Consider the following 26867-nt stretch of genomic DNA (forward strand, 5'->3'; position numbering starts at 1 on the left):
TGAATTGTATAAACTTTATTTAATCACAGCTTTCAAATTCTTTTAAAAAAACCAAAAAAACCCAAACCAAAACTATTTTAACAGTTTAGTGCTCCTAACGTTATAAAACATTCAACATTTTACAATACTGCTTTGTACCATCTTTCTTCTTCATATTGCAAGTTGATCTACATTTCCTTTGCTTCTGTTGGTCAGATGAGCTTCAATGATCTCTGCAAACAAATTCCTCTTCAACAGCTTATAGGCAAGAGGTAGAAGCTGACCAATAACTTTGTGAAAATACTGAAAATTAAAATGTAAAAAAAAATATCCAAAGGTGACAAGGTAACATAGGCTTGTCAATAACTATTAAAAACATTACTTGCTCAACTAAAAACTTCCTCTTAAGTCATTTTAGGTACCCTAAAACAGATGCATTACTCTCTTACAACTCTATTGGCATTTAAGTGCAAGATACAAAGAAAAACTTAGCAACTACATTAACCAATATAAGTGATAATGGGAAAGGGAAAAACCAAATAGTGAGGAAAATTTGGCCAAAGGTATCAAACTTGTTGCTTGCAAAACTACGGCATGTAGCAAGAGCCAGACTAAAATGTACCCAAGAATGTTGAACTAAATAAAATTACAACACATAAAATATTAATTTGTGGTACTCTTAAGTTAACATATGGACCAAATAGATCCATTTCTATTGGAGTCTGGCACCCTTGATTTAAACAAAAAATCAAAGCCATGGTAATATAAATTGTTTTCCCTTAGATTTTCAAAAGACAAAATTAAAAAGTATTTTGATTTTAGAAAAACATGAAAAGACTTGCATAAAATAAGGCAGAGTAAACGAGCAGAACCAAAAGAACACGGTATACAGTAATGACAATACTGTTTGAAGAGTAACTAAATGACTAAGCTATTCTGAATAACATGGTCATTTAGATCAACTACACAAGGAAGAAGCTATCCACCTCCAGAGAAAACATGTATAGAAGCATGTATTTGTATGTTTTCTCACACACACACGTATGTATCAAATGTTGGCATTCTATACAACTTGAAACTCAAACATAAAAAAACTTTCTAAAAGACAAAATTCAAGTATGATATGAAAAAGTTTTAATTAAATGTATTCATGAATACAATGGATTCTAATGCATAAAGCTATTGAGACTACTATGTGACGTAAACTGAAAAAAAGACCTAAAAGATGAATTTAAAAATATTTTAAATTTATATTTAATTGTTAATTTTATTTTAATTTTAAATTTAATAAGGCTTGCTCTTAGTGCTTTATGAAAAGCAAAGGAGATATAAGCAAAAGATCAAAAAAAAGGGTCCAGAACACAAGACAAGGAAACAAGAATGAATGGCTCTTTTCAGTGCTGTCACCCGAATACATTACCAGTGCAGCAAAACCTCCCTGGCTTTGTTCTGACTCCCTGAATGATGGATCAAAGACTTGGGGTAACACTTGGGGTAACAACAAGGGACATGTAAGACGTTCTCGGTGTTTCATTTCTTCCTAACAACAGTGTAACTAGAGGTAGAGCAGAGCAGCATTTGCTTGATCACAATTCAGTGTAAAAGATATTTTTTCCTAATTCCTTACCTTTTATTTCATATTTCAAACATGACTATTTTAATAAGACAACATGCCAAGGGGGATAGGATGGACTGTAGGTCAGGAAGATGAGATTTAGGCTGGAAGAGTCACACAGCTGGCATTTGAACACAGGTGCTTGCTGACTTCAAGCCTACAGTTTTATCCATATAAATGGATACCACATATAAAAGCATACCACAATGCTTCACTCACTATGTGACTCTTGACAAGTGTCATTTCCCCCATAGCGCTACTGGGTCACAGTGTGCAGCTTGCCTTGGTAGGGGACATTCCCCATGATGAAGAAATCCTTCACATCAGTAAGCACTTAAAATGCTCAGTGAAATGAATGGCAAATACAAGCTAATGTGCTAATGAAAAGCACAGAAAAGTCACAAACTTTAGCAAGTGTTCTAAATCTCTGGAAACTCAATTTATGGAAAAATTAACTTGGAGGCAAAATATTCTATATTAACTCCACACTAGTTACTCAAATGTACAATGCATTTGCTAGCATACAAATGAATTTCAAATAACAATATAAAATCACATAACATTTCTTAAGTATTACCTGAATTGCCACCCAACCCTGAAGTACATATGCATAAATTGCAAAGTTTTAAGAATCTGATACAGTATTGATATAGAACTCACCTGGGAGCCATAGCAAAAAAGGTCAATTCCTAGCTCAAGTCCCATTCCATAGTCACATTCATCATTAGCAAATTGAACAAAAGTCACCATTTCCTGAATAGGGGCAAATGCTTTCATTCTCTGCTCATCGTTTGAAGCCTCAACAATCATTCTGCAAATTATTTTAAGATTAGCTGAAATGAGACCACATTTAAATAAGATTGTAATTCTTCAATTTGATTAATGGGTGGGTTACAAATTTTTATAAGAAACATCTCAACAGCAAAAGGACCCATAGAACACTGACCATTCTTTTCACCTCCACGTGTCAAATTATTGACATAATCTAGAATGTCAATTTTTTAGTCTTCCTGTTCAAACTAACATTGTTTTCATTTAGGATTCCAAAGAGAAGTACATGACAAAGTATACCCCTTTTATTTTAAGTACATTTCACTGGGTTTGGTTTCAGTAGGAAAACTTTGCATAGGCTACTTCAAAATAGCAGGATAGGAAGTTATCAGGGAAGAAAACCCTCTATTCAAGATAAGCAATTAATTACAGGGGGCATTTTAGCCATGCTTTGCTTAGTTAAGTCTGACTTTTCATAACCCCCATTTGGGATTTTCTGGGCAAAGATAATGGAGTGACCTGTCATGTTGTTGAGGCAAATATGGTTAAGTGACTTGCCCAGGGTCACATGGCTAATAAATGTCTTGAGGCCACATTGGAACTCAGGAACAGGAATCTTTCAGACATTGGGCCATGTTACACCATAGAAAAGGCTGAATTTTTAAAAAGCTGCCTGTACTTTTTCTGTACTCCTGTTTTGGCAGTAAATCCCTTAATTAAAAAGGTGTTCTCAAACATTAAAAAAAAAAATCCATTGGAAGTCAAATAGGAGAGCTGACCAGCCCAGTCACTTCATTTTACAGATCCAGAAATTACAGAGGTATTAAACAACCTGCCCAAGGTTATGCAGGCTAACAGCACAAGGAAGCCTAAAATGGAGACTTCCTGATTGCTATTCAGGTCTTCTTTTGTGGTATGGGGGAAGGGTTCTGAATTTGGCATCAGCAGACCTGAGTCTGAACTTTGATTATATTGCCATGACCCTCAGCAAATTACTGTACCATTGAGGACATCCATTTCTTCATCTCTGAAGTGAAAGCACTAGACTAGATAACCTCTAGAGATACCTTCTACTTCGTAAGTCTATGATGTTATTATTTGGCATGTTTCAGAAAAGGTTTTTCAAACTACCCATTAAGAGAAAAATATAATACTAAAGGAGGGAAAAAAAAGATTCCATACCAGTTTTAACTACCTAAAGCCTAAGATCTCACTAATTCACATGCTGAAAGAAAAAAAAACAAAATATCTCATAGATTAAAAAATAAGAACGAAAGTGAACACTCCCAAAACTCTGTGTACTCTGTGCAATATGGGAGGGACAAAAGAGCATGAGAATTGGCTACCTGACCTGGGAATCTTTATTGTTATATGAATTTTACCAAAAGAGGAACTTCTATTCCCTCTCTCTGGATATCTCAAAAGGATTGTTTCCTTATCTTCATTCCTGTTGCTTCCTTAAAGTATCAGACAACCTTCATGGTACGGTGGAAGGATATGGATTGAAGCCACTGACTGACTCTTACTGTCTGTGATTATGAGCAAGTCCCTTCAGTTTCCTCAGCAGTAAACTGGGGATAATGACAAGTGGAGAACTACTTCACATGGTATTACAGACTACATATCTCTATGTAAGTGTAATTTTTGTGCCCTTTCTCATGTATAACATAGTGAGGCATTTAAATAAGTCTGAAACTTCTAAAACTGAGGCACTGCCTCATAAAAGCTCTTGCCCAAGCATTCTTTTCACCTCCATATCTTGGGAAGGTCACAGGCAGGTAGATCCATTTTCCTTGGGCCCATGTAGAGGGCAGATGATATTTCATTTCCTACTTTACTAACTGAAAATGTCTTGTAATTGGTTTTTAACCAAGTTATATAAGGACTGAAGTATTAACAGATATCTATTCTGACACTTTACAGTTTACAAACTATACAGCCTGGTGAGGTAGATAGTACAGGAGGAGCCTCTGGCTGTAAGCTTGTTCAAGATAACAGAATGAGTAGCAAAAGTTAGACCCAGACCTCCAACATCAGTATATGCTTTCCCCTACGTGAACATGTCATAATTTCAATTTTAGCAATATTCTGGAACATGCTGAACAGTTTTTATCAAAGTTTCCTTTCAATTTGATTTTTAAAAGTCTGCTGCATTCTAAAGCACCATTTTATTACCTAAGTAGCTAAAGATTTCCAGGCCCACTTTAACAGAAGCTGGAAAAAAAAAACAGGGCTCATTTAAACTTCTGTTATAATTTGCTCACTGTTTATGTCATAAAATCATGACAACTGTCATGACTTCCATACTATGACTGATGGTGTGACCACAGACTACCCATCACCTCTCTGGGTAATGACTGCCAGGACTTGAGTTTGTTGTTCAGGGCAGCAACTAGTCATCAAAATCTAGTAGCCAACTGGGGTACCAGGAAATGGGCAGAATCTGACACACAATCCCTACCTTTCTGAAGTTTCTGAATGAGTAGACATGCTCTCTCAGATATGAAGATATGTTTAGTCTTTATATTTTAGAAAAATTCAACATTGTCTCCTAATTACCACCCTGTATTCATTGAAGATCTAAAAGGAGGGTTGCTAAAAGGTACCTGTTGGAAGTAATTAAGGGTTCGAGTTCTCATGGGAGCAAAAATCTAGAGGAAACCAGAAAGAATAGGGGATGGGAGGTATGTGTGTGCTGATTACAGGGAAATATTAGGTCACAAAGATAAAGATCAGATCTTTTCTAAATGACTGACAATGTTTCCTGCCTGTCAAAACCATCCTGTTTTTCTATATGAAACCACTATTACATATAAATAATGAAAAACCAGGGAGGATCAAGGGAAAAAGAATAACTTATCCATTTACTTAGACTGGAGTTCAAATCCAGCCTTGGGCACTTCCTAGTATGACTAGACTGACACTAACCTGTCTGACTCACAACCTACCTCCCAGAGTTGTCATGAGGATCAAAAGAGATATCTGTAAAGCACTTATCACACACAGTGCCTGGCACATAGAAGGCACTTTATATATGTTTGTTTCCTCCTTGCTTCTATACTTTTCACTTGAGATCTCCCTAGGTGGAAGAAGAGCTCCACACTAATAATCTCACATATCCTTCCTGTGTCACGTCATATTTCCTGGCAAATTCTCAAGTTTTACAAATTAAAGCATTTAAACAATATACCACATAGACACAAACACTCTCTCTCTTTTTCTCTCATATTACCATCTGTTTCAGGGAGGTCTCTGTATCCAACATCATTTTTATCTATCGGGACAACCAGGCCTGCACTGTGAAAAGTCTTTGTCACTACCTAAGACAAAGAGGGAGAAAATAAGGTACAAATTAATCCTGACAGAAACTCAAATATTTCTGATCATGTCAGGAAACTAAGATTCTTAGGTGAAAGGATTATATGCAATAATTTCCTCCATACAGAGCCAGTTAAATATCAAATGTGTGAATGATTATAAGACAGTAAAGCAACTAGTTCATTAATCAACACACTGGTCACTCATAGCCCCGCACCGCGCTTTGTCCCTAACAGCCCACAAGTGTGCTGGAGGGGAAGAGAGTGTATGTCTCCAGAACCATTAGGGTCAAAGTATTTTTCTTCCAAGTGCTATCAATATAGACATACCTCAAAGAACAAGAAAAAGAAAGGGAGAAAGGTTAGAAAGGATGGAAGGAAAGAAAGGAGGAAAAGATGGGAGGGAGGGAAAGGGAGGGAAAAAAAGGAAGAAAAGAAGGAAGGGGAAGAAGGGAGGGAAGGTGGGACCAAAAAGCAAGAAATTATTTTTATTTGGAAAATTCAAGTTCTCAAATTGCCAAAGTGGGAAGACCAATTAATAAATATTTCAACATTTTAAAATATACTATTCTAGCCCAAAATATTCCTGTTTTATCTGATTTAGCTACAGCTTCTCCAAGAATACTTTGGTTCCTTCCTTATCCTATTCTCCCTATCTATAACTCCCAGGGCACTATTCTGATGTAGTCGTTCCTTAAATCATCTGCTTCAACTGCTTTCAATTTCTCTTAAAAGAAATTCAAGAAAAAGCAATTAAGATTTTTCACTTCTTACTAAAAAAATAAAATCCACTAAAATTTTCAGAGAAAGCGATGTCTCAAATTCTTTTGATGCAAATATACAATTCACAAGGTATTAATCATACAGAGATATCAGGGGAAGAGTATAACCAAAGTAATAGTTTAATTAGATTTCGGACGGGGTGTGGACATGGGGAGAGAAGGAAGAGGACTTTCAAGTTACAACCCATCCACAGAATGCTTTCTTCCTACTTGTTGCACTCTCCACCTCACTCCCTTGCCTTACTCTATTAGTTAACTGTCTGAGGACTTTTCCATGCTGATTCCTTAGGTCTTCCCATATTATCCCATGTCCTCAAGGGTTGCCATTAAATCACCAAACCAAAACTTTTCCAAAGTTGCTATCCCTCTCTTGAAATTTCTCCAAACTTGTCTGAGTTTTCTATTAGTAGTTTGATCAAATATACTTTAAGGCTATAATCTTTGAAAGTGTCATATACACTGCTACTAAGTTATCATTGGCTTGTTGCAAAATAAATGTCATTTTTCAAATAATGGTATGTGCTTTTAGAGTATAAATCACTACAATCCAAATTAAAGGGTAGGTATAAATGAGTACCAATCATAGACTTTCTAATGATAAAAATATCCTGTTTTTTCCTTAAGTGTCTCTAAATTCCAGCATTAAACTATTTTTGTCTAAACATAAAAATACTTTTGTCTAAGCTTATAGATAATTAACCCCAAATACCTAACACTTAGATGCTTAATGCTTATAACTGATTGAACAAATTATCACTCAAAGGCAAAAAAATACATATACTTACCTGCATAGCCAATTGACTGTGTTCCTACCCCAATTTGAATCAGATAGCAGGCTAGTGATAGCATTATAGTTGTGACTTAGATAAAAATTTTAAAAACTTAAATAAGACTTTATGGGATTAATATTCCTTACTGAGGGGTAAGTAGGTACACTATTTTATCTAAGCGTATGTTTCTCTCAGATCAACTCAAAAGTGTATCTGGAAGAAAATGAAATATTTATCTTCCCCAAAGCAGAAAGGGTGACTAGAAAGTAATAGGAAGGCTATCTTCTATTAAGTCAGAGCAGAAAGGTCTATTAATAGCAACATAAGCAGAAGAGATGATGGCAAAGTTGATGCCTTCTTGTTCATGTATCTTTATGTTAATCTCACTAATGTCTGGAATAATCTGTTAAAGAAACATGTTATTCTAAGTTTCTGCTAGTAAATATAACAGTACTACTAGACATCTTGACAGAGTTCATCTAGTTAAACCCCTTCATTTAACAGATGAAAAAACTAAATTCTCAATTCACTGTAGGTCACATGGGAAGGTTAAAATACTAGTTCTCTTTCCACTGTACCAAAATGTCCTATTTTCAAAGTCAAGGGAAAATTCACCAATTTAGGTGGTGTGAACTCATTATTCTCTTTCTAGCAGTCAATAAAATATTACAATAAACTAAGCTTTCTCCACTGAAATGAATGACTACAGCAAATTTCATGTCAATGTGATACCAATGAACGAATCTGCTGACAACTTTTTTCCTGGTTATGACTATTATCTCAAGTACCACCTGTAGCCGGATTTACCCTCACGCTCTCTGCCTCTCTTCCCATTATTACGATAATGCTAAGAACAAGAGATGGTGGTAAGACCAGAAGTTATGATGCATCATATCGGGATTTGCCATGGTGCTAAACAAGATCAAGTTCCATCATTATTAATTCTAAAACAAAGTAAAAAAAAAAAGTTTTCTTTTGGCTTCATAAAATGTTTAGTGAATCAAAATAATCAGAAAATGAGAAGCAAAAACTGGTTGGTATTTGCTCTGATGGCAGCTTAATCATTACCAGTGTGACAGATAAGCATTTACCTTCTGAGATTAGGCTGCCTAATAGAACCACTTAGGCAACTGCAAAACAGTAACAGTATCCAGCTTTCTTTAGGTTAGGGATAGGGAAGTGTCGAAAGTATTGGGGTGGGAAGAAAGCAAAAATGTTTCTATACAGGGATTAGTTGAACAGATTTAATCCATACTTTTTTATCTCTCTGTTTCATGCTCATGCTTCTTTGTTCTAAGGAATAACCCAGTTTTTTGGCGGCTTCTGTTAGTTTTTCATTTATGTTCTGCAAAAGATCAGTTTTCTTTTTATCTGTTTCCTCCTGGATTTTTTTCACCAAAAATAATCTGAAACAGAAAGTGAAGATTTCATTTCATTTCATGTCAAGTCATAAAAATTTTTTTAAATGTTTAGAGGAAATATTTCTGCTACCAAGTTCCCTCCAAAGTATAGTACACTGACAGTTTAAAAGGAGGAATAAATACAATATATTCACACTATATATATTAAGAAAATAAATAGTGATTACTGAAAAATATTTAATTCAATAAATATTCATTAAGCACCTAAATACAAAACACCATTGATAGTTGGCTGAGTAGAAGGATGGACTTGCTCTAGCTCTATCCCCATAGCTCATAAAATAGTTGTAATAAATAACTCTAAACAAATTTTAGAGCAGCAGAAGCCACAAAACGAGAGTGAAAGAGATTTTCTGTCCAAGACAGCTTGGAAGGCCCACAAGAAAGGTCTACCACACTGGGCTCAGAGGGGAACACAGCCCACAGAGCGCGGCCCAGACTTGGTCATGCAGCACAGTAGGGACAGAACTGGAGTAGGCTTCACAGGGTTTGGAATTACAGGTAGCAGCTGTGGTTCCCAGATTTCTCAACCCACAAATACCAAAGACTGCTTCAAAGGTCAGTAAGAAAGTTCTTTCACCTGGGTGAGAAGGGAGCTCAGCCAGGCCCTAGCTCCATCCTGGCCCCAGCCCCAGGACAGCAGCAGCATCCACTTTTGGAGCCCCGCCTAAAGACCCTAGGGGAATCGTGCTGCTGATCTGGGTCTCAGTCCTGAGTGGTAGTCCTGGGGTGAGGAGGAGTGCTGGCTTGGTGGAGCTAGTGGAGGCTCTGGAGAGGGAATTCTACTTGCAGATCCTGGGGAGAAGAGTACTTATGGTTGCTCACAGACCAGAGCACAGGCCAAGGGAGGAGTAAACTCGTCTCCCTTGATTGTACCACCTTGGAGGAACTGAGAACTTACAGGTCCCTTGAGTATACCCTCCACTTGATAAAGGATTCAAATGTCAAGTAACTGCCTGGGAAAATGCCCCCAAAAAGAGAAAAAAATAAGACTATAGCAGGTTACTTTCTTGCTGAATGGATATTTTCTTCCATCCTTTCAGATGAGGAAGAACAAAGCATACCATCTGAGGAAGACATAGAAGTGAAGACTTCTATATCCAAAACCTCCAAAAAAATTTGGGAAGACAAATGAGAGCGATGCAAGAAAATCATGCTTGCTAAAGAAGACCCAAAAAAATGCTGAAGAAAATAACACCTTTAAAAATAGACTAACCTAAATGGCAAAAGAGGTCCAAAAAGCCAATGAGGAGAATGCTATAAAAAGTAGCATTAGCCAAATGGAAAAGGAGGTTCAAAAAGCACACTGCAAGAAATAGTTCTTTAAAAATTAGAATGGAGCAGATGGAAGCTAATGACTTTATGAGAAACCAAGAAATTATAAAACAAAAGCAAAAGAATGAAAAAATAGAAGACAATGTGAAATATTTCACTGGAAAAACAACTGACCTAAAAAATAGATCCCAGAGAAATAATTTAAAAATTATTGGTCTACTTGAAAACCATGATGAAACAAAGAGCCTAGACATTATCTTCCAAGAAATTATCAAGGAAAACTGCCCTGATATTCTAGAACCAGAGGGTAAAACAGAAATGGAAAGAATTCACTGATCATCTCCTGAAAGAGATCCTCAAAGGAAAACTCCTAGGAATATTATAGCCAAATTCCAGAGTTCCTAGGTCAAGGAGAAAATATTACAAGTAGCTAGAAAGAAACTATTCTAGTATTGTGGAAATACAATCAAGATAACACAGGATTTAGACACTTCTACACCAAGGGATCCAAGGGTTTGGAATATGATATTCCAGAGGTCAAAGGAAATAGGATTAAAACCAAGAATCATCTACCCAGCAAAACTGAGTATAATACTTCAGAGAAAAATGGAATTTCAGTGAAATAGAGGACTTCCAAGCATTCTTGTTGAAAAGACCAGAGCTGAACAGAAAATCTGACTTTCAAATACAAGAATCAAGAGAAACCTGAAAAGATAAACAAGAAAGAGAAGGCTTAAGGAACTCATTAAAGTTAAACTGTTTATATTCCTACATGGAAAGATGTTATGTGTAACTCATGAGACCTTTTTCAATATTTGAGTAGTTAGAGGGAATACACCCCCCCCCACATATGTGTAGGTAGGTATAGGCACATATGTAGGTGTGTTATATATGTGTAGGTATGTATATTTATATGGGTATATGTGTGTATGTATATACACACACGGCACAGAGTCAGCTGAATATGAAGGGAGAATATCTAAAAAAATAAAATTTACTGCTGAATGGAATGCACTAGAGTAAGATAAAGGGAGAGGTAGAATGTAGCAAATCGCCTCATATAAAAAAGGGAAGAAACAGCTTTTACAATGGGGGTGGGGAGATGAAAGGAAATAATTGAGCCTTATTCTCATGGGATTTGGCTGAAGGAGGGAATTACTCCACTTAGTTGGACATGGAAATCTATTTCACCCTGCAGGAAGGCCAAGGGGAAAGGGGATAGGAGAGGGAAGATGATAAAAGGGACAGCAAATTGGGGAAAGGGATAATCAGAAGCAAACACTATTGTGGGAGGACAGGTCAAGGGAGAGAATGGAATAAATGAAAGGCAAGATAGGACAGAGGGAAATGTGGTTAGTTTTACAACATAACTATTATGGAAGTGCTTTGCACTCTTACACATGTATGATCTATACTGAATTGTTTATTTTCTCAATGAGAGTGGGTGGGGAGGGAGGGAGAGAATATGGAACTCAAAGCTTTAAGAATGAATATTAAAAATTGTTATAGCATGCAACTGGAAATTAAGCTATACAGGCAATGGAGTATAGAAACCTATTCTGCTTACAGGAAAATAGAGGGAAAGGGGGACGGAAGAAAGGTGCGTAATAGAAGGGAAGACAGACTGGAGGAAGGGGTGGATGGGGTGCATGCTGTACTGGGGTGAGGGGTGGAGAGAAACTGGGAGAAAATTCTGAATTCAAATTCCTGTGGAAGTGAATATTAAGAACTAAAAATAATTACATATTAAAAAAAGAAAAGAAAAACAGAAAAAAATAAAATAAAACAAAGACACCAGAGATAAAAAAAGACCAAGGTGGGAAGAAACAACATGTACACAAATATAAATTACATATAAAATAATACTAAGTAATTTGAAGAGGGAGAGGGCACTAACAACTTGTAGAATGAGGAAAACTGGGGAAAAAACCTCATAAAGATGGTGGAATCTCTTAATGGAAGGCAGGGATTCTAAGAAGAAGAGGTGAGAAAAGACTACATATGTGAGGAATTTCTTGTGAAACGGTAGGGAAGAGAGAATGCTATGTGAAGGGAAAAGTTTAACCAGCTTAACTAGAAATAATGGTTGAATAATATGAAAGCTAGAAAAGGATAAGTTTTAGATACTAAGCTGAGGATTTTGTTTTTTAACCCTACAGATGATAAGAAGCTACTGAAGGGTTGGTGAGGAATGGGGGTAGGATAAGGGAAGGGAGGAACATGGAGTGGGGAAGGAGGCGACTGCAGAAAATAGTATGGTTAAGATCTTTGTTTCAGGAATATCAACTTGGCAACTATTAAAGGATGGATCTGAGAGAGCAGAGGATCAACAGGAGGCTATGGTGATAGTCCAAGTGAGAGGTGATGATGGATTGAGGAGATAAGACTGACAACACCTCACAACTGGCTGAATATGGAGGATGAGGAAAAGATAGGAGACAAGATTCCAAGCCTGAACCTTTGCTCAGTAAAGTATGAACAACTGACCATCACTCCCCTCAAAAATACAGTTTTGGGGGCTAATGTCCCCAATAATTCATTAGTCTTTCCTTACAGGACTGCCATCTAACCCTTGTATTCTTGATGTCTCTTTTCTCTGTTATCTTTACTAGTTTTTTTTTTAATTTACTTTTTAAAAAGGGCACAATGGATAGAGTGCCAGACCTGAAGTCAAGAAGACTCTTCCCGAGTTCAAATTTGGCCCCAGGACTTACCATGTGACCCCAGGCAAATCATTTAACCCTGTTTGCCTCAGTTTCCTCAACTTCAAAATAAGTTGGTGAAGGAATCCTAGTAACTGATTGGACATAATTCCACATTGGTTTCTAGAATGGTTGATGCATTTCAGTGTGCCCTCTACACCCCATTACCTGTATTTCTTATTTCCCAGTTGCATGCAAAAGTACTATCCATTGCACCACCTAGTTACTCCTAGCTGAACCATTTGCAAATTGATAGTCAAGGGATATGAAGAGGGAATTCTCACACTCGATTTGGTATGAAAATCTATCTTATACTACAAGAAAGTAGGGAAGAAGGGGATAAGAGGGGTATAGGGGGGAAGATAGAAGGGAGGGCAAATTGCACGAGGGACTAATTAGAAGTAAACACTTTTGGGGAAGGACAAGGACAAAAGAAAGAATAGAATAAATGGGGGACAACATAGGATGGAGGGAAATACAGTCAGTCTTTCACAACATGACTATTATGGAAGTCTGTTGCATAACTACACATGTATAGCCTATACTGAATTGCTTGCCTTCACAGAGGGGATAAGTGGGGAGTGAAGAAGGGAGAGAAGTTGGAACTCAAAGTTTTAGGAACAAATGCTGAGAATTGTTTTTGCATGCAACTGGGAAAAAAGAAATACAGGTAATGGGGTATAGAAGGCACACTGAAATGCATCAACCATTCTGGAACCAATGTGGAATTATGTCCGATCAGTTACTAAATTATGCATCCCTTTGACCCAGAGACACAACTACGGTCTAAGTCACAAAGAGAAGAAATAAAGACAAGGTCACATATGTACAAACATATTTTTAGGAGCTCTTTTTAATCGTAGGGAAGAATTGGAAAATAAAGGGTGTCCATCAACTGAGGAAAGACTGAACAAATTATGGTATGTGAAGGTAATATAATAATGAGAAATGAAGGGACAGTTTCAGAGAAACTCAAAAGACCTGTAGAAACTGATGCAGAGTAAAATGAACGGAGTAAAAAGAATAATTTATACTATAACAATACTGTAACAATGAACAGTGAATTTTAAAGACTTAAGAATTCTGATCAAAGCAAAGGCCAACCATGATTCCAGAGTACTGATGATGAGGTGAAAAACTAAATATGCAAAACAAGACACATTTTTCAAAACAACCAGTAAGGGAATTGGTTTTCTAGATGATGTGTATCTGTGAAAAGGTTTTGTTTTTCTTTTTTTCTCCCAGTTGCAAGGTGGAGAGTAAATGAATGCTTGTTACTTGAAAAAAAAGTAATTAAAAAAAAGCTGACAGTGATAAAATGTCAGACAGCACATTACTTTCAGTGCATCAAATTTTTCCTTCCCTATATGTAACTAAAATACCTTAAATTGCATCACTGAGAAATAGTTTGATTACAATACTGTTACCACTAAATTAAGTCAAAGTACATCATCCTGAGATATATGATAAAATCATAAAATTCATCTGAGTAACACTTTAAAGGAAAGAAATTAAAACTTATGTTAAAAAATTATTTCATTCCAGCCTTACTAATACTGTAACTTCAGATAGGTTTGTCTTTGGACATCTAATAGTGTTCATAAATCACATCGATTGAAAATTTAGGACTTGTGTTTTAATGTAGGGGTCAAGGCAACAAGGAATAAAGACCCCAGTTTTCTTTCAATCAAATATTTTACTGGTAGTAAAAGAACCAACTGATTTTTAAAATTTTCTATCTTTTTTCCCCAATACTGTAATGTAAGTGAAATTACTGTGAACCACAGAACTGAGAAAAAATAGTATTAAATCTTACTTGACTGCAGCGAATACATTGTCTCCATTTTGAACAATTGTACAATTTATCTTTGCCTCATTTACACCAACATATACGGGAAGTTCATCAGGTGAGTCTCTGTTAAACACAAAAAATATTGAGATGCCCATAATATTTCTTGCAATGTCCAGGAATTCAGCTCCTTGAGTTGTCAATTCAGGTCTATAAATTTTCCTTAAAAAGGCATGGAACAAACTATTAGATGCCAACCTTTTATTAAAACTTGTCTCAGCATATGCTTTACCAAATATGGCTATATCTTACTGACCAGTAATGTTGCAGAAAGCAAAATGTTAACAACTTGGTTCTTCTAGGTACTTCGAAGAAGCACAGGACCTTAACAACAAAGTATTATTTATAATTTAACCTAAAACTGGATTAAAATATTTGTCAGATCCCAAGAACAGAGCCTAAAGAATGAGCAATGTTTTATTCATCTCTACCCCACAAAAGGATTATGGGACAAAAGGAGTTAAAAGTAGAAAAGTCCATGAAAGGATGGATATATCTATTGCTGTCATTGGTTGTCTTTCTCTTCCCTTTCCTCAACAATTAATCCATTTGAATCTATTGTCCTACCAGGTCTCTTGGTTAAATGGTAGCAGTTTTACTGGCTGAGGTTGACAGAACCTCCTCCAAATTAAGACTGCTCCTGTTTTGGCTAGATACAAAAAGCTTCTCTCATCCAGCCTGGATAAGAAAGTTTTCTCTCCTACTTCTATAACACATGGGTGGCATAGATGGAAAAAACGAAGTGAGGTTTCCAGGAATACTTCTTATGGCCCCATTTTATAGCTCCCCTATACTTTTGGTGAGTAATTCATTGAGGATTCTCATAGTTTCTCAGAAGAAAACACAAGAGCAGAGAGCACTGCAAGAGTTCATATCTATATTAGAGAAGAGCTGCAGTGGCTAAGGAAAGAAAAATAGCTGAGGGTCCAAACTCTTACTTTAGGATAGATGTCCACTAAGCTAAACACAATGTGTCATTCACTGAACCATAACATTCTACTGTTGGGAAAGACTTTGGGTTAGTCAAGTGTATACACCTACTAACAAAGGGTGAAGAGACACTAGTTGCTTTCTGAGCAGAAGGAGGAAAACCAGGTTTCTTACCTGAAATACCCCATGTGAAACTGAGTTTTGTCATCTCCATTAACAATAGTCTGGAACTCAGGAGGATCATAGTAAAACCTCCAGTGAAGGTTAAAATTTATGTCTGTTGATTTGTTTTCCACTTTGTGTTTTCCAGAAAGGATATCAAAAGGACCAACAAGCTGGAGTCCAAGGCTTGTTAACAGTGCATCTGTAAATTAAATTAAATGGCCACAGGAAAAACAGTTTCTGGCAGGAAAGTACTATTAGCAATACTTTTTATTCAATTGTGTATTTCTAAGTAATAATATTACAAAAATGAGGAAGTTTTCAACATGAAACAGATCTTTCTAGTGGCATGTGAAGATTCTCAATTCAATTCAGGCATTTATCAAGGAACTATTTTGTGCAAGGCACTTGTGCTAGTCTTGAGGATAAGTTGTTTACAACCACCTCCTCAATTTCTTTTCTACCATTTAAACTTCTGGTAACCCAGCTTTCACTCTCACCATTCTATTGAAACCCCACTGCTCTCAAAGGTTACCAGTGACCTCTAATTGCTACATCCAACAGCCTTTTCCTCAGTGTTCATTCCCTTTGATCTTGTCACAAATGACATCTTTTGTCTACTCCCTTCACTGTTCAAACACCTTCCTCCTCTGAGACAGCGGCCATTTTGGTTCTCCTCCAACTCTGCTCACCTTTATTCTACTTTGAGGGTCTTCCACCTACTCTAAACCCCTAAATTCAGAACTCAGTCCTCTCTTAGAAAACTCATCTGCTCATACAGCTTTCAGTAACCACCTCTCTGTGAATGATTTCTATCATTCAACCAGTAAGCATTTAGTAAGCATCTATTCTATTCTTAGGGGCCAAGGATCCAGATAAAAATATATGTCTCTGCTTTCAAGAAGTTCACAGTCTATTGGGGGAGACACCACGAACGTAAGTATATACAAAATAAATACATAACAAATAAAGGTAAAATGGAAAGGACTGATGTAGGAGATAGTACTTGAGCTAAATTTTGAAAAGACTATAAAAGAGGGGAAGAAAGTGTACTCCAAGCAAAATGATGTTTCCATATAAGCCCTTCACAGCCATTGCGGTCATGGAGGGATAGGCAAAAGTAAAATCAGCTTGGGTAGGGGAAGACCTCAAACTTGCCTTCCTTTGAGAGACCCCGTTCTCTATTAGCGATTTGCCTGTCTAAAGATGACAGCAGACTACAGATCAGAGGCCAGATTACATATTCATCTCCCTCTCTTCAGTCTAGGTCATGTTCTCCTTGGTTCTTTATTCCAAGGCAGCAGGTGACTATATTTTGTTCCCTTAAGTACTCACAGGCTTTTCCTTAAATTTTATTCTTGGAGAAGAAACTGGGACAGAAAAACAGATTACTGCTTCCCTTTGCTGGGGATCCACAAAAGAAATTACTCTTCAGTTTGTCATGAGTTGCAAACGAAGGGACAGTTAAAAACATAGTATATTTGTTAGAATAAAAAGTAAATATGCTCAAATGACTTTGTGATCCCATTAATATGGCTGTTCTTTCCAATGATGCAGATGGCATCAATAAATGGATTCATCCATTCCTGTCCATTCTGCAGGACTCTTGATAATGCCTTCTCCTACAATAAGTTCACCCCAAGAGATCCACCTAAAATGCTGGAGGTCTTCCTCACATTTGCCTAATATTGTGAAAATAAATGAGCAGAGGAGAACGTCTCTTGAACAGCCCATGTTCTTTTTTTGGGTCAGTTGTTTCTTTGATGATATACTCTGTCTTCTTTGAAGTTCTTTGTTATATGCTACAGTCTACTCACACCCAGTGGATATATTTCTCCTCTGCAGTTCAACTATCTTTAGAAATCATAGTTTTCCAGTTGTATGACTCAGTCACTAGTAGAGCATACAACATCACTGATAGAATAGCAGTATTAAAAGGTAAGTCTTTCAGGAAGAAGTTGAGGTCATTAAAGGGCACTACAATTTTCCACAGGCAGTACATTTTGTTTTCCTTCTCCTCCTGCTTAATTCTGGGCCCAACTCATTGTCCATTTTTAGTTTCTAAGATAAACATACTGAAAGACAAGTGCTATATGTTGTTTATTTAACTGAATGCCACAGTCCAGACAATAACCATTCTTTATCCACTTGGTAGTTAGGTCAAACTCTGAGTTACAAATTCCTTGTCCAAGAGGTTTTAAAATAAGGACCCTGAGATAAACAACAAATGAAATATGCAACGAGAAGTAGCTGGAGGACTTCACCATCTATGAGGAATCTCCCTTCAACTTTGATTTTGTGCTAGATCTAGTATCTTTATAACAAGAATAACTCTCTCTTTTTTTGGTGCCTCACCTGATATCAATGAAGGCCATACCTGGTTCTATTGTATTTTTCAAGGAATCTTGCATAATTTTGAATGACTCATAGGAGACTTTAAAATAATATTTTGTTCTACCAAATCAAAACAAAAAAACAGTAAACACAGTGTGTTTATACTGCGTGATTGTAAAGATGTTGTCTATCACAAAACATCACTTGTCAAAATCTGCAAGTTCCCTATCAATACCTGCATCAAGGATATACTTGATGCATGTGTATATTAGTCACATTTTATATAGAACAGAAAGAAGGTATACAGACCAGTCATTGTTCCAATAAAAAGTATAAAAATGTACAGCATATATTAAGTAAAATGGGAAGGGAAGAGGAATAAACATTTATATAGTGCCTACTATGTACTGTGCTAAGCAATTTACAAATATTATTTCATTTGATCCTCATAACTCAGAAGGTAGGTTTCATCTACCTTCTGCAACTATACTTTTCCAATTCTGAGGATGATAAAAACAAATTTCAAAATTGTACAGCACTCATTCACGTAGCTGCTAAATATAGCAACATGCATGAATGCGTCTTCATAAAGTTACTAGAAATTGTAAACAAAGTCAAAGAAAATATCTGTTTATAGAATGTTATATGAAAAAATGCTTTGATTCAAAGAGCATAACTATCATAAATGAAGAACTTTCTGTAGCCACAGGAAGTTCATCCCCTTCCACTTAATCCTGAATACAGATAGATTAATTTTCCTAAATCACAGCTTTTATCATGTCACTTCATTCTTCAAAAAACTCTCCAATGACTTTCTATTGCCTTTGGGATACAATTCATATTCCTAAGTCTGTCATCTAAGGACATCTATCAACTGACCCTACCCTGTCTCCTCAACTTTCTCTTCCACTGCTCCCCTATATTAAAACTTCTGCTCTAGTCAAGCTGTGTTTTTTTAAAATCTTCATGTCTTTTCCAGGCATAGAGATAAATATTTATCTAAATGGGAAGTATAGTATGTTTTATATAAAAATTTCATGTAAAAAGCACACCTATAAGCTTTCAGAAGCTTATCTTACAAGACGAAAACTATTTTCCCAGCATAGATATTCATCAGTCCTTTGCCTGCAATGATCATTAAAAAAAAAAAAAATCAACTTAGATCTATACCAAACTGACCATAATTTTTAAGCACATTTATATGCTATTTATACTTTCCCTTGGTGGTGTCTTTAAAGGAAGGACTTTTGAGGCTTCTTACCAGCTGGTTTTTCAGGATCAAGTTCTTCACAGAACTTCCAAAAGTGATAGAAATCTTCAGGCATTGAGAGTTTATAGAAATTTTCTACTTCTTGTCGAAGATCATCAGAGACATCTGCATGGGTGGATCCTTTCTTCTTTATGTATTTTGATTTTTTACACTGCAAATTGGCATAAAAATTATATGAATTCTCAAATAGTAATTAGAACTTTCCCTAAACATCAAAGTTTTCCATCTCTTTTTTCTTTGCAAATGCAATGGGTTTGGTGTGTACTTTCTAAGAGTAAAATTTCAACATTTTGGGGTCAGGAAGTGCGCAGGGGAGTGACTATATCAGCGAGTAGAAAATGAAAGGGAATGGGAGTCAATCTGCAAAAGGTCTATGTTTTATTAAGATAACAGAAAACAGTAACATAGAAATAAGAAGAAAAAAAAGAAAAGAGAAAGGCAATAAGAGAGTAAAGAGAAGAAACGAAGGGTCCCTGATTTGCTTAGTTAAGTAGTGTGTTAGAAAGGGCTTTATGTGAACAGATTTCATGTTAACCATGGCTCAAGGCTGCTTGCTGAGAGTGGTGACATGTGTCAATGAAGCAGCAGAGGCTTTCCTTCTGGGTCCTTTCTGGTACTATTTCTGAGGTAATTCATAACTACCTCCTAGCTACTGACCTATGCCCATGGGAAAAAAAAAATATGTACAGAGATGAGCACATATGCATTACTGGAGGGTGGGAGGAAGAGATATGGTGGAAGGACAGAAAGAAAGGTAGAAAAGAGACTGCAAAACAGGGTTGGTTAATATGATGTCTGCGAACTCAAAAAAAATTGTGATAATTGAAATGCAATATAATTGGTTTCCTTTATATCTCTATCTATTTAATTTTATGCATTTAAAAATATTATTCTGAGGAGAAGCACCTGTAGGCTTTGCTAGACTCTCAAAGGGGTCATGATACAAAAAAGGTTAATAAAATCCTCCATAAAAGAACCTTACCTGATTGTGTCAGTAATAGCTTTTTTTTACAGATAAAGACCTAACCGACCCCTTCACATCTTTTGCATGAACAAAAGTAACGCAACTAGGATAAAAAGGGAAGTGATTAATTGGGGGAAAAATTTTGCATCAAAATTTTCAGATAAGGGTCTGATTTCCAAGATATATAGACAACTACTAAAAATATATAAGACCAAGAGCTTAACCCCAATAGATAAAGGGTCAAAGATTAGGGTCAAACAATTCTCAAAAGAATTACAAGAATTAACTACCATTTAAAATAATGTCCAAATCACTGATAAGAGAAACGCAACCCTGAAGTTTCACTTCTCAACAAATTGTCAAAGATTTAGGTAAAAGATGTGAATTTTAAATGTTAACGGGGTTGTGGTTAGTCTAACCATTTTGGAAAGTGTGAGGAATAATTACAACTTTTGTTTTCAAAGAAATTATATAAAACATGACATTTGAAATCTAGGGATCCATACATACCAGAAAGTTTTTTGACTTGCAGCAAATGCAAGAAAATAAATTGATTGTAGAAGAAAGCAGTGGAGGGTGTTGATTAAACACTTTCACTCATCAGGCTAATAAGCATACCTAAGAGAATTTCTCTGCCTATGGCTATTAAGGATAAGACAGTTAAACAGGGACATTATCAACAGAGATTAGAACTAGATTATCTTCTAGCAGAAGAGGGAAATTTAGAGATATAACAGAGAAATGTTTCCATAAATTCAGAATAACAAGATGCAGAAGGGGAGACATAACAAAGGAAATATGTCTCACACAGAAGATAACTGACAAAGCAAGGATCCAACTAGTTTTATCTTGTTTTGAGGTAAGAAGTCAGCTAAGTAGAGTAAAAGTTGAGTCTTACTTGGAACGCTCATGCATAATAAGATTATGAATATTAACTTCTCCTCTGGGAGGACTAAAAAGGATGCAGTGGGAGGGGAAACATATGAAGGGGAACTGTGTAGTAGGTGTTGTTGTTGTGTTCATCCTTTGTTTTCAAAGAGGACCATGACATCAGAGAAATGATGACATGACTTGCACTTGACTTTTTTTGAGTGAGGGAGGGCAGTGCAGGTCACCAGCTTCACTTTCTTGTCCTGAGCCATCTGGATCCAGTGACCAGATATTCATCAGGGTGACTGAAGACAGCCCAGGATGCAATGGGAGACCTTGGCCTTTTAGGATAAGGCCTTTTCAGATATTCTCTTAAAGTGAGGTAATGCCCATTCAATGAAAAGCCCTCTTTAAAAGTAGTGATGGGGATGGCCCCTTTAATAGAAAAGAAAAAAAATGTACAAAACACACTGGGAGGGGTAGGACCAAGTAGGATAGCATCCAAATTCTTGAAGAAGAAGTTAGGTGAGTTACTGGAAGAAACAGAAAACAAAACTGTACCAGTGGGAAAGCTCAACCACTCCCTCTCAGAACTGGATAAATCTAGCCACAAAATAAACAAGAAGTTATGGAGGTGAATTAAACCTTAGAAAAGTTAGATATGATAGACCTCTATAGAAAACTGAATCAGGGTAGAAAGGAATAAACCTTTTTCGCAGTGGTACATGGCACTATGCAAAAATTGACCATATACTGGGGTATAAAACCCCCAGAATCCAATGCAGTAAGGTAGAAATGTTAAATGTATCCTTTTCAGAACATGATTTAATAAAAATTACATGTGATAACGGGTCATGGAAAGACAAACCAAAATTTAATTGGAAACCAAATGATCTATTCTAAAGAATGAGTGGGTCAAACAACCAATCACAGAAACAATCAATCACTTCATCCAAGAGAATGACAATAATGAGACAACATACCAAAACTTATGAGATGCAGCCAAAGTAGTTCTTAGGGGAAACTTTATATCTCTAAATGCTTACATGAATAAAATATAGAAAGAGGAGATGAAAGAATTGGGTATGCAACTAAAAAAGAAAAGCTAGAAAAAACAAGTAATTAAAAATTCCAATTAAATATCAAATTAAAAATTCTGAAAAATCAAGGGAGAGATTAATGAAATGGAAATTAAGAAAACTATTGAACTAGAAAATAAAACTATAAGCTGCTTTCATGAAAAAAATAAAACATAAATCCTTGGTTAATCTGATTTTTTTTTTTTCCCTGGGAAAAAGTGCATTGAAAGTTTTATTTCTTCAATAACACAGAATGTCCATATGATTAAATGCCCCTCATTTTCTTTCCTACCACAGGGTTCACATTCATACTTTAATTGTTCCAGCTGTTTTATTAGCTAGTTGTCTAAATAATGCCATTGAATGTTCTTTCTTTTTGGACAAATCCCTTGAAATTTTCTTCACAACTATACATCTTTCTCGTGCAAAACCAATTACCTTTGTTCGTTCAAGAAAAGGAACAGTTGTAACAAATGCTGTCCAGCTGTTTATTGGCATGTATCTTGACGTATTTGGTGAATTTCAGTTTGTTAGATGAAACATTTTTTTTTTTATTTTGTAATGTTTAACAATCACTGCCATACAATTGTGATTTTATCCCCCCCACCTACCCCCCACTCCCCCCCCCCACGACTGCATACAATTCTGTATATAATCTGATTTTAAAAAAGAAAAAAGTAAACCAAATTACCACATCAAAAATAAAAAAAAAAAAAAGGTGAATTTAAAACCAATGAAGAGGAAATTAAAACAATCACTAGGAGATATTTTGCCCAACTGAATGCCAATAAATCTGATAATCTCAGGGAAATGGACACATTTACAGAAAATACAAATTGCTCAGGTCAACAAAAGAGAAAATAAAATACTGAAATAACCCCATTTCAGAAAAAAGAAACTGAACAACTCTAAGAAAAAAATCTCCATGGCCAGATGGATTTACACATGAATTATACCAAACATTTAAAGAACAATTAATTTCTTTGGGAAAATAGGCAAAGGAGTACCACCAAATTCTTTTAATGAAAGAAATACAGTGCTGATACCCAACCAGAAAGGGCCAAAACAGAGAACTAAATTATAGACCAATTTCTCTAATCAATATAAATAGAAATGTTTTAAATAAGGTAAAAGGGGGCACATGATTTAGACACAAAGGGTGGTATAAGTAAATTAGGGGAACATGGAAAAATGTACCTATCAGATCTACTGATAAGGGAAGAGTCTGTGTCCAAAAAAGAGATAGAGGAAATTACAAACAGTAAAATGGATAATTTTGATTACATTAAACTAAAATGGTTTTGCACAAAAAAATTCAATGCAGTCAAGATTAGAAGGAAAGCAGAAAACTGAAGGAAAATTTGTACAGCCAGTTTCTTTGATAAAAACTTATTTCTCAAATATATAATCTGAATTAAATCTATAAGAAAATGAGGCATTCCCCATTTGATAAATAATCAAAGGCTATGAACAGGCAGTTTATAGAAGAAGCAATCAAAGCTGAGTCACATAAAAAATGCTCTAAATCACTACTGATTAAAAAGTTGTACACCCTATATGACCCAGCCAATGAGGAGACAGGAGAGGGACTTTGTGGTCAGACATAGGTTTTTAAGGCTTGCTTTTGTTTCTATAGGGTGTGTCTATTTTAAGAGACACCACCACTGCAGTCTGTGCAATAAATTTAATCTTTTATCTCTACCCCTCTTGAGGCTTGAATGAGTTATTTCTTATGGAAAGCAGTTTGAAAATATATGAATACAGTGACTGAAATGTCCATACCTTATGACCCAGAGATTCGACTGATGGTAAACGGCCCAAAGAAGTAAATATTTTCAGCAGTACTTTTTATGCAAGGAATTGTAAACAAAGTAGCTGGCTGCAGCACATAAATATAATGGGATATTAATTAACTGTACTTTTATTCCTTGGGCTTCTTAGTACCCAGCTAAGCACATATTAAGTCCTTTAAAAATGCATTATCTAACCTAACTAAAAAAACAAGAACCTAAACAACAAATAATTGGAAAGATATGAATTAATGCAGAGTGAAGCAAACCCTTCCCCATTAGAAGGTAAACTCCTTAAGGGCAGGGGCTGTTTTTGCCTTTCATTGTAATCCTAATGCCTAACACACAGTAAATACCTGATAAATGCTTGTTAACTAAACAAGAAAACAACATACATGGTGATTACAACTAGGTAAGTGGAAAGAATAACAACACAACTGAACATTAATGCTGGACAAGGTAAATTTGAGATGTCGATGGAACACTCAAGTCATTTAGTAGGTAGACGGAGATGTAAGATTAGAAGTCAGAAGAAAGGTTAGTGTTAGATCTGAGAATCACTTGCTAGAGATAATAACTGAATCAACAGAAGCTAATGAGATCACCAGGTGAAATAACATAGAGGTTAGAAATCAGAGGACCTTAAGAACACTCACAGTTACGGGAGTGGACTGGATGAAGATTCAGCAAAGGAGGAGGGGCCAGAGAGGTGAGAGAGCAGTGTCCCGAAAACCTAGAGAAGTAAATATTAAAGAGAAAGAATGATCTATAGCATCAAAGGTTGAGCAGTCAGGTTGAAAAGAATGAGGACTGAGGAAAAACCCACATTAGGAAGCTTTTCCTTCTATCAAATCTAAATTTACCTCACTACAATTACCATCCACTCATCTTAGCTTTGCCTTCAGGAGCCAATCTCTCTTCCAAAGGCAAGAAGTTAGAGAAAGCATATGTGGACTCAACAAAAGTAAAAAAAAAAAAAAAACCACAACTGTCTGAAGGGCTGTCTCCAGAGGATTCCCCCTCACCAGGGACTTTCCAATTGGGAACTTTTGAATCAAGGGTGGATGAACTCTTGTCAAGGATGTTCTAAGCAGAAATCATTCTTGGTCAAGTACAAGTTGAAGTAAATGACCTCAGAGATCAAGACCCTTTCTAAACCCCAAGAGTTTGGGAGTCTAAATTCTAAGATGTCATAGAAGCTCTCAAGCTCCTTGAAAGTATAGTTTTTGTCATTATTTCACTAGAGCTTATCACACAATGCCTTGCAGAGTAAGCAATTATGAAGCACTAAAGATGTACCAGGCATTGTGCTCAGTACTGAAGACACAGAGACCAAAAAAGGGCCCTATCACAAAAAAAACTTACATTCTATTAGGAAAAGCAACAGGAGCGCTTATAAATAACTACAAAATAGCTATAAAGTAAATACAGAGACACTAGTAGCTGAGGGAAAATCAGGAAAAGACCTCATGTAAGAAGTGAGGCTTGAACTGAGTTTGATGGAGGCTAGGGATGCTAAAGGGTGGAGGTGAGGAAGGAGTATACTCCAGACACAAGAGTTCACTTGTACAAAAATGACAGAGAAAGGAGATGAAATACCGTATCTAAGACACAGCAAGCAGACCTGTTTTTGCCATACCATAGCATAATTAATGGGGACTACTATGTAAAAAGCCTGGAAAATGAGGTAAACTCAGACTATGAAGGGTTTTTAATACCAAACTGTATTTTATCCTACAGGCAATGAGTAATCGGTGTTTTCTGAGCAGGGCAGTGACATGGTCAATTCAATGCTTTTGGAAAACTTTTGACAGCCATGTGGAAATATGACTGGAGAGACCTGAAAACAAACTAATAAATATTTGTTTATTGAATAAATGAATTTCTATCCCTCCCTTGCTTGTCCTTGAAAACTCAATGGGAACTAAGGCAAAAATCACAGGATCATAAATTTAGGGCTCAGAAGCCATCTAATCTGCCCTCCACATTTTACTGAGAAGGAAACCAAGGTTCAGAGAAGTTAAGTGACTTAATGATAATATAACTTAATAAACGTGTGCCAGGCCCTGAGCTAAGCAGTTTGCAATTATTATCTCATGTGATCTTCACAACAACTCTGAAAGACTGATGCTGTTATTATTCCTATTTCATGGATGAGAAACCTGAGGAAAAGACAATTAAAAAAAAGTAATTTGCCCAGGGTTAAACTTGTCTTAACTCTTTCCAACTCCAAGTTTCTCTCACTGCACCACCTAGTGGTCGATTTATGGCTAGAAAAGACCTTGGAGGCCTCTGGAAACAAATCCCTCATTTTATAGAAGTGCAAAAAGTGGATGGCAAGGGCCACACAGCTAAGAATATCTGAGGCCTGATAAGGATAATAACAGATAACATTTATACAGCTCCAACTAAGCTCCCAACACTGGAACGCTTTTTAATTATCTCATTTGATCATTACAATTCTGGGAGAGACGCTATTATAATCCCCATTTTACTGAGGATTAAACCGAGACCAATAGAGGTTCAGTGACTTGCCCAGGTTCTGAAAACTGGCAGATTTGGACTCAGGTCTTCTTGACTCCGGGCAATATGCTAAACAGCTTTGTGATTTTTATCTCCTTTGATTTTCACAACAATCCTGAGAGTTGGGGGCTATTACGGTTCCCATTTTAAAGTTGGGGAAATTGAGGCATACAGAGGTTAAGTGACTTGCCCAGAGTGGAAGGACTTGAGCACCAAAAATTTTCCAGGGATTTACTAAGCTTATATAAGCGCTTTATAATTTTTATCTCCTTTGATTTTCACAACAATCCTGAGAGTTAGGGGCTATTATTGGTCCCCATTTTACGGTTGAGGAAACTGGGGCAAACAGTGGTGAAATGACTTGCCCGGGGTCACCCATCTACTAAGTGAGGGTGGATTTGAACTCAGGACTTCTGGGCCAGCGCTCTGCACAATACCGGCGGCCCTTAATGGGGATAACTGAC

General features: G+C 36.3%; 1 protein-coding gene across 2 annotated transcripts in view; it reads right to left on the bottom strand.

Moving 5' to 3' along the window:
• The window catches only part of HPF1 (histone PARylation factor 1), a 27702-nt gene continuing 835 nt past the window's right edge, over window positions 1-26867 (bottom strand). Inside the window, exons 2-9 of one of the 2 annotated variants that reach the window (XM_072623368.1) lie at window positions 24537-24613; window positions 19169-19328; window positions 15586-15775; window positions 14449-14547; window positions 8490-8640; window positions 5598-5685; window positions 2255-2427; window positions 1-282 (exon numbers count right to left, since the gene is read on the bottom strand). In XM_072623368.1, coding sequence (XP_072479469.1) covers window positions 151-282; window positions 2255-2427; window positions 5598-5685; window positions 8490-8640; window positions 14449-14547; window positions 15586-15775; window positions 19169-19232 — 897 coding nt within the window. In that variant the 5' untranslated portion in view covers window positions 19233-19328; window positions 24537-24613 and the 3' untranslated portion in view covers window positions 1-150. The remainder of the gene's footprint in view (window positions 283-2254; window positions 2428-5597; window positions 5686-8489; window positions 8641-14448; window positions 14548-15585; window positions 15776-19168; window positions 19329-24536; window positions 24614-26867) is intronic. The other variant, XM_072623367.1, reaches the window with a different exon arrangement.

This window comes from Notamacropus eugenii, chromosome 7, assembly GCF_028372415.1.
Source record: "Notamacropus eugenii isolate mMacEug1 chromosome 7, mMacEug1.pri_v2, whole genome shotgun sequence".
Classification (NCBI taxonomy): Eukaryota; Metazoa; Chordata; class Mammalia; order Diprotodontia; family Macropodidae; genus Notamacropus; species Notamacropus eugenii.